The 10,852-nt window shown below is 33.4% G+C and overlaps 1 protein-coding gene across 1 annotated transcript; it reads left to right on the top strand.

Moving 5' to 3' along the window:
• The first annotated feature begins 417 nt into the window (after nt 1–417).
• On the top strand, nt 418–4,408 carry LOC142232693 (protein scylla-like). Its single transcript, XM_075303335.1, has 2 exons — nt 418–1,104; nt 2,221–4,408. Exons 1-2 carry the CDS (start codon nt 1,026–1,028, stop codon nt 2,961–2,963), a joined length of 822 nt encoding a protein of 273 aa, XP_075159450.1. The 5' UTR covers nt 418–1,025; the 3' UTR covers nt 2,964–4,408.
• The last annotated feature ends 6,444 nt before the right edge of the window (nt 4,409–10,852 follow it).

Genomic DNA, 10,852 nt, shown 5'->3' with positions numbered 1-10,852 from the left:
TTGGTTCTGGCTGTGGTGGCATCAACTTATAAAGAGGACTAGCGAATCTGCTACCTGAATTTAATGTTCGTATTTTTTTTTTTTTTTTGGTTTTCTTTTTTCAATTCCCCCATATGTTGAGTGGTAGTGTTTATTGTTGGCCAAGTAAGATTAACATACACAAACACATACAATTTATATTCGCTTACAAGAACTCTATAACTCATTCTCATTGACGCTCTATGTATCTCAGGTATTGTATAAAACTCTCACACAAGAGAGTTAATTTTTCTTAAGCCCTATGGAAAAACCACTCAAACCCCACCATAGAGTGCGAGAGAGAGAAATCTTACCCATTTGTTGTACAGGAGATTGAGTGAGATTTGAGTGGGGTGGTGAAACCTATAAATACAGTGCTAACCTAGCTGGTTTGGTATAGTAGCTTCGATACATTGCTGAGATACAGATACAAACAATAAAGATAACGCAACACCATCTGCTTAGCTGTGTTAATAGCAATTTTAACGTAATAAATATTCGTTCTACTTTTGTGAAGTGTTTCGAAGAGGAATAAAATAAGAAGAGTTCTATCGAAGAGTTAAAATAAAATTATTTGCCATTTATTAAACGAAAAGTGAAAAGAATTTTTCGTTTAAATAAACTGAACTGTGATTAATAGAAGGATAGAATAGATTATCCATATATACAAAATAGAAAAGAACAATTTTGTTAATTTCAAACCACAGCCAACCAGCTGTAGTGAAATATTTAAGAAAAATAAAAGACAAGAACCCCATTATTGTGATAAAGAAGAAAATACTTGTGGTTTTGGTAAACCTCAAACAAAAAAGTTGAACTTTTCCGAATCGTTTGGAAGTTTCTGGAAATTTATTTGACCATCATCAATTCTAAGAGCTTGAAACTGGTGAACTTACTACTCGTGTCGTATTCACATCGTTGTTGTTTTATCTCTTGTGTATTGTGACAACTATTTTGGTAAAACGTTTAACTGATTTTTCAAGTTTTTTTTAACGAAAATCAGAAATATGAAAATGGAAATTCTTGCAGTACAACAGTTATATCATCCATCCGATTTTGCTGGTTTGGGGTCTAATAAAATAAGAGGTAAGTTGTATTATTATTATCTGTTTTTAATATTATAAAGAGTTAGAAAAGTTTCTGAAAGCGGCTCCAAAATGCTCTGTGGTAAACGTTTCAATTTTTTATGAACACTGATATGAGGTTTTGTTTTCACAATATGTGAAAAGCCGTCGGCATTTGTTATTTCCGCTTCCTATTAATTTCTTAAGAAAGACCCTCTCTCACTGGGGGGCTTTTGATTTTTTCTTTTTAAAAATTTCCGTATTTGAATTAATTGGATTTTCTTCAAACTCTTAAAATACATCAATAGAATAAAGCTGACTTTTGTTTGGAAATTAATTAAGACTTTCTCCTCTCCTTCTCTCACCCTATAAAAAGAAATTATCCATGTACATTATAAAGGAAAAAGGCATAAGCAACAACAAACAACGATTGATTGCCTGCATGTCTTCTCTTCTCGCAACCCCTGAGTCATAACGGGTAATCGTTTTGGGTCTCATTGTTGTTTTTGTTGTGTTTGCTGGATTTTTTATACGCCACAATCGCTACACTACATTGGGTATGCTTTGGTTGCTTGTTGTCAAGAGCTATTGAAACTATTGGAAAACAAGCGTGTGTGTATAGTTGTTGTTGTTTGGTTGGTTGCTAATGTCGGTGTGTAACGACCTCGCCAATGATAAAACAAAGCACAAAATATCCCATACGTTTGTTGCCGCTACATCATATGCGGCACACACTATGTACATAGTAATGAAAACAATTGACAGATAGTAGAGTGTGCGTATATGTTAGTATGGGTGTGTGTGTAGTCTCTTTTTTAACGGAAAATCAAGCAAAGCGTGCTACGTGCGTTTTTCATCGAAAACATAAACATGCGGCTATAGCGATTGGGGTACCTTCACTTTTGGTTTGTTCAATCATTCATCCAATATGCTGCACTAATAGAAAAGGCTCGAATATTCGAGAAGCGGTATATGAATTACACAGTATGGGGTAAATTTGGAATATTTCAAAATAGCAATTCCAAAATTTTGACAATTGAAATGAGGCACAGAGCGGGGGATGTTGGTGGGAATGCTTTACAATTATATGTAGATTTTTTACCTTAATTTGCAACTAATTGTTTTATTTTTCTTTTAGATTGGACTTCACCTCTAACTCCACCACCAGAAGCTAGTACCAAAGCCACCACCAATCTACCATACAATCAAACAAATACCATCAATAAAATGAAATGCAGTATTAATAATCAAAAAAATAAACGTTTATCGGAAAACCAAAATAAGCGTAACTCTCCAGCAACGGTAGCTACTAATCAAAAACCCTTGACCAATACCATCAGTAAGGTCAATCACAACAACAACAGCAGCAGTAGTAGTAGTAGTAATAGCACCAGTTCTAATCACCAAAATATGTACTACAATGAGGATTTCGATGCTACGGCCATTAATGATCTGTCCCTACGTTTGCTGGATGAACTTAGGGCTGCTAAGAGCCGTCATTTGTCTTGCACAGAAGTCTCATTACCCTGTGATCTCACACCGCGCATTGCAGCTGAAATTCTACGCCTCTCGGAAAGAGAACCCTGTGGTCTGCGCGGCTGCACTATATACATTGAATTCGAAGATGAGCCGAATAACTCCCGTCGCATTGCCTCACTCAAATTGGATAAGGAAACCGTATCTACATTTGAGATCTACTTGACATTGCGTCAGGATCATCGTGGTTGGGCCTCTCTATTGCCACAATTCATGAAGGGTTTGTCGCGTACCATCACCATAAGTCCCGAATTCAATATCACCAAGAACAAACTCTACTCTCCCTTGACGAGCAGTAGTTATACGTACACCAGTTCTAAGGCCATATCAACACCCACCGCTTAAATACAAAATGCATCAATATCATCACCCTCCATACATACACCTTTGAATTCAATCAAAGCTCCCACCCACCTAAACAGGCCCAGCTGCTAAATCTCAGCAATAATCATTTTACCAACCCTTGAAAATCAATGTGTGAAATGTACACCCCACCCCCTGTAGACTTTAAGCTTTTTGTGTTCTTCTTTTCTTTTGTCATTTATGCGACTCCATCACTTGTAATTTTACCCCAACTCCTCCTTACCTTTTGCTTACATTTCTCTAAGCATAAGTCTTCGAATATTTCACCCTTATATAACTCTCGCCACCCACCCCTCGTTCGCCAATATTGAAAACGAAAATGAATTGTTGTACGAATGCCAGAGAAATTCTCTGGTTCGAGGAGAAGAAAAGAAAAAGCATACGTCCCGAGTGTTACTCTTAACAACTCAAGGCCAATTAAACGCGAAGCAACAACAAAACTCATGAAAATAATGTGATACTTATTAAGATGCTAAGTTTTAATCTTAACGAAACAAAAAAAAAACAAATCAATCATGTGAAATATAAAATGTGTTAAATTTGCATTACAATGCAAAGCAAATTCTGAAATTTGAAAATTGTATTAAGATAAAGAAGAACCGTTCCCCAATCAAGAAATTTCCCCCTTAATTAAGCCTCCACCCTTCCCCTCTATCCAAAACAAACTACCACCCACACACACAATGTGTGTGTATGTCGAAGAATGTCGATTTAAATTCAAAGAATTTTCAAAATTTTTTGATATTTATTTAATATTAATTATAAGTTCTTGTGTGTACTTTAATTTAAACGTGTTTTAATTAGTATAACTTTTTTTGAAAAAACAAAAAAACCGAAGGAAACTGCGATATTTTGCCTAAATTCAAGCTTGCCTCCTCATGACAGGCTGGATAGGCTTTTAGTTTGTAATGAAAAAAACAAAAAACCCACGAAATAAAATCCATATTTTCTAAAAGAATACAAATTCCTTTAAATACAAAAAAGCTATCATCCTTATGTTCTCATGAATCATTCTTAAATGACATTTTCTCATATATAATTTCGTTTTTTTATACGTATCCTCATATGCTTTCCTGTAAGTCTTATTTTTCCGATAAAGTATTTATTAAAAAAAAGTTATATACTGTAAACTGTAAAACGCATATATATTTTATAATATATTAATTGTCTACGAAATGATTTTTTATTTTAAATTTTCATAAACAAAAATGTATTATTTTCATACCAGACATACGTTTGTATGAAATATTCCCTGCCCAAGTTGGCAATGTCGTCCTCAACAGGAAATAAAAAAAAAAAACGAAAATGTATTAATGTTATTAATTTAAGTTTGTTTTCAATATTTTTATATATTAAAAAACAAAAACAACAACCACATGATCTTAATTTTGTAACCAAAAAAAAAAAAAAAAAACAAAAAAGCAAAAGCAACAAAAAACACAAGAAATAAATACAAGAAAAAACAAAGAAATTCATCTAAATAAAAAAACACGAAATATATTCGGAAATTGTTTGATTAGATTACTTTTGCAAGTTTCTATGAAGACAATGGATGGATGTATTAAAAAATTTAAAAAAATACACTTGTCTTTTATTTTTCGAAAAAAAAAATATTAGTAATAAGGATCTGCTAAAACACGAATTTGTCTAAAAGGGAAAACTGTTTTTAGGTGTTGTTATAGTATTAAAATTGTTTGCCTATAATCCATGGATTGCATGGAGATTTCTACAAAAAACTGCGTCATCCACAATCGAATTCTTGGGTGTGGGAACTGTTGACGTTAGTTCTTAACATTGTCTTCGAAATTGATCCATGTGGAGACAATGTTAAATAAAAAGGCAGATTAAATTCATATATACCTAATATTCGTTCTTGATCGGTTTATATAAAGGAGTCTGTATATAACTATGAGCCGATATGGTCCAATTTAGGCAGTTGGTAGTTAAAAAGCAAACACTAATATCACATTCAATTTCATTAATATGGGTGCTATATACAATTACGACCGATATGGAACAAATTTTGCATGATTATTATCTGGGGGTTGGTTTATATGGGGACCATGTACAATTATAGGTCAATACCGACCAAATATTGCATAATTATTAGAGAGCATTTACAGTACGGATGAAATTTGCTCCCCGATGGGGCTCTGGTATACAAATCGGTTTATATGGAAGCCGTATGTATATTGACATCACTTACTAAGTTTCAACCAGATTGGACGAAATGTTTTTTTCCAGGAGACTCCATAACTCAAATCTGACCGATTTATATTGGTGCCATAAAATCAAGATATCTTCCTATCTTATATAAACCGAGTTACGGATTTGACTCCTTTGTAGCGTTCGAATTTCTGCAACAACGGTAATTGGATTTTGAGATCTTCATAACCTACAGTTCTACTTATTAACAAAGTCATTCAAATGAAAATGAGCTTCATCACTCATAATCAAATTTGATCTCTGGTTTAAGTAATAAAATGCTATTGTTCTGGTTCTCTGTTCAATTGTGAACCATTATAAATTATCCAAGTTTAATCTATATAATCTGAAAGGAAAAATAAAAATTAATAAACGAAAGAACTTTTAGCCCCTATATAAATCGAACCCCTGACCTAATTGCTGGAGTCTCTTGGATAAGCAAAGTTTATCCGATCTGGTTGAAATTTAATACAAATAGACCTAAATTTAGATTGTGAATTTTAGGGGAATATGTTTTATCCATCCAGCTGAAATTCAAAGTCAAATGTTCCATTTCACAATCCAGCAAAAAAACAAAACAAATGGAAATTGTTGTAAAAGTACTTCCAAAAATGCCATCCGAAAGAAGTTCTTTATTTTAACAACCCTGGAGTTTCATTTGATTCCATTTTTTTTATAACTCGTTTTACATATTATTAGTAATTTGTATTCTTTTGTTTTAAATACTTTAAAAACAGAGTAAGAATTAATAATATGGTACAAATTATTAAAACTTTGGCGACGCTTTATACCCTCCACCATAGGATGGGGGTATATTAACTTTGTCATTCCGTTTGTAACACATCGAAATATTGCATAAAGTATATATATTCTGGGTCGTGGTGAAATTCTGAGTCGATCTGAGCATGTCCGTCCGTCCGTGTGTTGAAATCACGCTAACTTCCGAACGAAACAAGCTATCGATTTGAAACTTGGCACAAGTAGTTGTTATTGATGTAGGTCGGATGGTATTGCAAATGGGCCATATCGGTCCACTTTTACGTATAGCCCCCATATAAACGGACCCCCAAATTTGGCTTGCGATTGCTCTAAGAGAAGCAAATTTCATCCGATCCGGCGAAATTTGGTACACGGTGTAAGTATACGGTCTCTAACAACCATGCAAAAATTGGTCCACATCGGTCCATAATTACATATAGCCTTCATATAAACCGATCACCAGATTTGTCCTCCGGAGCCTCTAAGAGAAGCAAATTTCATCCGATCCGGTTGAAATTTGGTACATGGTGTTAGTATATGGTCTCTAACAACCATGCAAAAATTGGTCCACATCAGTCCATAATTATATATAGCCCCCATATAAACCGATCACCAGATTTTTCCTCCGGAGCCTCTTGGAATACCAAAATTCATCTGATTCAGTTGAAATTTGGTACGTGATGTTAGTATATGGTATCCAACAACCATGCAGGAATTGGTTCATACCAGTCCATAATTATATATAGCACCCATATAAACCGATCCCCAGATTTGACCTCCGGTGCCTTTTGGAGAAGCAAAATTCATCCGATCTGGTTGAAATTTTGTACGTGGTGGTAGTATATGATATTTAACAACCATGTCAAAAGTGGTCCATATCAGTCCATAATCATATATATAGCTCCCATATAAACCGATCCCGAGATTTGGTTTTGGAGCCTCTTGGAGGAGCAAATTTCATCCAAGTCAGTTGAAATTTGGTACATTGTGCTAGTATATGGCCGTTAACAACCATGCCTAACTCGGTCCATATCGGTCTATAGTTATATATAGCCCTCAGATAAATTGATCCCCAATCACACAAAAATTGGTCCATATCAATAATTGTATATAGCCCCCATATAAGCGACCCCAATTTTTCAATTCTGGCTCCCTACGTACCGTGCAAAAGTCCATATCGATTCGTAATTATTTGTAGACTTACATACCTTTTTGTCTAATATATACCACGTATGGACTAACAATTAAGAAAACGATTTAAGATACCACAACCCAAGTAATTCGATTGTGGATGACAGTCTTTCGTAGAAGTTTCTACGCAATCCATGGTGGAGGGTACATAAGATTCCTAAGATTTACGGCCGTTTATACTTGTTGCTGGGATGAGTATCAAAAATCATCACATAGATGTTCGACAAAAAGTTTTGCTTTACATTAAGGAACATGTGCTTTTCTTCAAATTTCTTTAAAATATACAAATTTTTAAATAAGAAACATGAAAATTTGGATCAATATTTTTTCGCAGTGTATGGCAAAATTTTTAAAAGTTGCACTTCATCATCAATTAAATTGCCTATTCAAAGGATTGTTTTCTTTTTGATAACAAATTTTGTTGAATTTGCAAATCCTGAGTAATTACGGGTGATGCTGTCCAATTAGCATTTTGATTTTCCAAAGGATTTTTGTTTATAACACAACGCACAGACACAAACAAACACCCACACACATACACATAAACATTTGCCATGTGTGTAACATGCACACAGGCCAATTATAAGGATTTGGCAATAAAATTTTCCATCAACACCGGAGGGATAGTTTTGTATAAAATTTCCACCCTCAAATGTTCCATCGACATTGGTCGCAGGTAGAGTTTCTGTTTCTGTTTTCTTTCAACCAAAAATGGTTGTTTCCGTGGATAATTGCGAATTCTGTGGAAATTTCCAAAATAACCTTTGAGTGAGTTCATAAGTAAGGATTTTCTTCGTATCTCGAAAAAAACTGGGGATTTCCGTCCATATGAATGAATGAATGGAACGTTTTCGAAAGAATAGACCAGAACAAAAACGATTACAATGTTTTTGTTGTGTAGAGCTACTAGGATAGCAGTCATGTATACGATGAAGGCAAAGTTTCCTTTCCAGTTGGATATTATCTTCAATGACCATACCATGGAAATTTCTAGAAACAATAACGCCTGCGAGAATACGTTTATACTTGTTACCTTATCGCATTTTCAAAGATCTACTTGAAAAAGAATGTCTTTCCTGGATTTTCTTTAAATATTAAGATTTATATGGCTTTATGTTAAGGAAGGTAGAAAAGAATGAGACCTTTGATGTGACCATTATGTGAGACACATACATATATTGCAAAACAAATGTCATCAATAATTTTCCAATTAAAATCTTAATTTAATTTGAAAAAATATCAAAATTCAAAAATTAATTGATATATGTAATTATTTTTTTTAATCAAGATAAAAGTCAATCACAACAATTAATTAGATCAATTAATTTTTTAATTGGCCTTGGTGATTGATACAATGAAAAATATATTGTCCTGAGGTCAAAGATTTCGTGTCCTTAAAATACGAATGAGTTTTTTGCTTTCCATAGAAGACGCATTTCTCTGGTTCAAGACGATCAACTTTTCTATAAAGTCGTTTTTCCCTTATAATTAATTGATTAGACTTAAAAATGGGTATCTTAAAATGCAAGACAATTTTGTGTGACTAAGGTCAACTTGTCTTTAATAATTGCGAAAATTTCTTCAAAATTCTTAAATTGGTCTTTAAATTTGTCGACTTTTTGCATGTTGACAACAAAGAAATATGTTTAAAAATAGGATACGTTTTTCAACACTTTATTTTAAAGACGATTTATACATCAATCATTGCATAATTTCTACTTGAAGTCAAGTCTGAATGTGGGAATTTATGTTGACGTTAACAAGTTGTTAAAGGACTCTGGTAGCACATGAAGAAAAATTATGAAAAACGAATAAATTAAAATTAACTAAAATTAACTTACATGTGTCCTTACTTGGATTCTCCTCTTCTTTGGCTCGGAATCAATACACTCAAAGAAGAATGAACCCATTAGCGAGTTAGTTTTAACTAACAAGTGTTAATATTGAACTTCGTATGTCGCTAAAGAAGTATGTACCCATAGTAAGTTCAACATTTTCCTATGGGTTAGTAATTTGTTTTAACTTTGGAGCCACCGTGGTGCAATGGTTAGCATGCCCGCCTTGCGTACACAAGTTCGTGGGTTCGATTCCTGCTTCGACCTAATACAAACAAGTTTATCAGCGGTGGATTATCCCACCTCAGTAATGCTGGTGACATATCTGAGTGTTTCAAAGCTTCTCTAAGTGGTTTCACTGCAATGTGGAACGCCGTTCGGAATTGGCTATAAAAAGTAGGTCCCTTGTCATTGAGCTTAACATGGAGTCGGTCATAAGACAGAAGTTCACCAATGTGGTATCACAAAGGACTGAATAGTCTAAGTGAGCCTGATACATCGGGCTGCCACCTAACCTAACCTTAGTCAAGTTCACATTTAACCGTGCAGAAGTAAAAAATTAACTAAATAATATATTTAAAAAAAAAAACGAAAGAAATTAATGTTCTGGATTTCCTAGACAACCTGGTGACTTGGAGCAAGGAGATCTCAAGGGGGAGGATCCCCTTTTTACATGTCATATTATATTTAGTACAAAACATTTACTCTTCTGTAGTACAAATCCTTTAGAATCACTTATTAGATTTTATTTTTATAAGGATCGAACTGCGTACCATCAGTTTTCTAACCAAACACACTGGGCCACTTAGCTCATATACTCCTCAACAACCAAATGTGACTTTGTTTATTCTTTTCTTGCTTGGCTACCAAAGACCATTAATAAAGAAGACGTGAGATAAGCTTGCTCTTCCTCTTTTTCTTGAAAAAACAGAGATTAATATCATACATGTTCCATGAGACGTTGCAACTTTTTTTCGGTTTCTCTTTTCATTTTGCATTCGTAACAAAACTTAATTCGCTTATTTTAGCAATTTTTTTAACTCTTAAACGAACTAAAACACTTTGTGAAACATTTTATTAATAATTTAGTGCAACCGACACAGAAATTTGCGTGAAATGTTGGAGAAAATAGCTAAATAAAAATTGTCTGCATCAAACCAGTAAGTTCGGAGCGCTTTTCCAACAAGTATGATATTAATCTCCGTTTTCTATTACTAACACTATCAAAGCCCAATGCACGACTTCTTTATTAATGGTCTTTGTCCCAGCTAGCATTTTTGTCGTTTTTTAAGCACTTTCGAGTCTTTTTCGAGTCTACTTGGCGATTAAAAAGGCAGAATATGAGCTCATTTTATGAACATAAAAGACTCTTTTGTCGGGAGAAAAACGTGACTACCCGCGACTCTTCTTTATAAATCATTTATGAGTCTTCTTCTATAATATTTTAGAGTCTTTTTCGACTAATTTTTTAGTAGCATTAAAGTCTTTTTTGAATCGTTTTTTGATCAGTTTTAGTCTTAATATACCTCATCTGCGATTCTTTTCCGAGTCGTTTTTCAATTATGATTATAATCCCTTACGAGCCTTTAATTGATCACATATTACTCTATTTATGAGTCACTTATGAGTCATTTAATAGTCATATTTCTAATCGCAAATGACTCTCCTAAGTGCATTTTTGAGTCGGTTTTCTGAACCCTTTCCCTTTAATTAATAATACGTGTTTTTTTATTAATATAAATATTTAATATTAATATTTGTATTATAATTATTTTAATTAAAATACTTAGTATTTAATAACAAAATTATAAATAACAATCATTTGTTAATATATCTTTAAATGAAAAAAAAACAATTAATTTTAATAAAATTAAATAAAAA

Source organism: Haematobia irritans, chromosome 4 (genome assembly GCF_050003625.1).
Source record: "Haematobia irritans isolate KBUSLIRL chromosome 4, ASM5000362v1, whole genome shotgun sequence".
In the NCBI taxonomy this organism is placed as follows: Eukaryota; Metazoa; Arthropoda; class Insecta; order Diptera; family Muscidae; genus Haematobia; species Haematobia irritans.
Note: the sequence above shows the minus strand (reverse complement) of the source record. Positions and strands in the feature narration are given on the sequence as shown.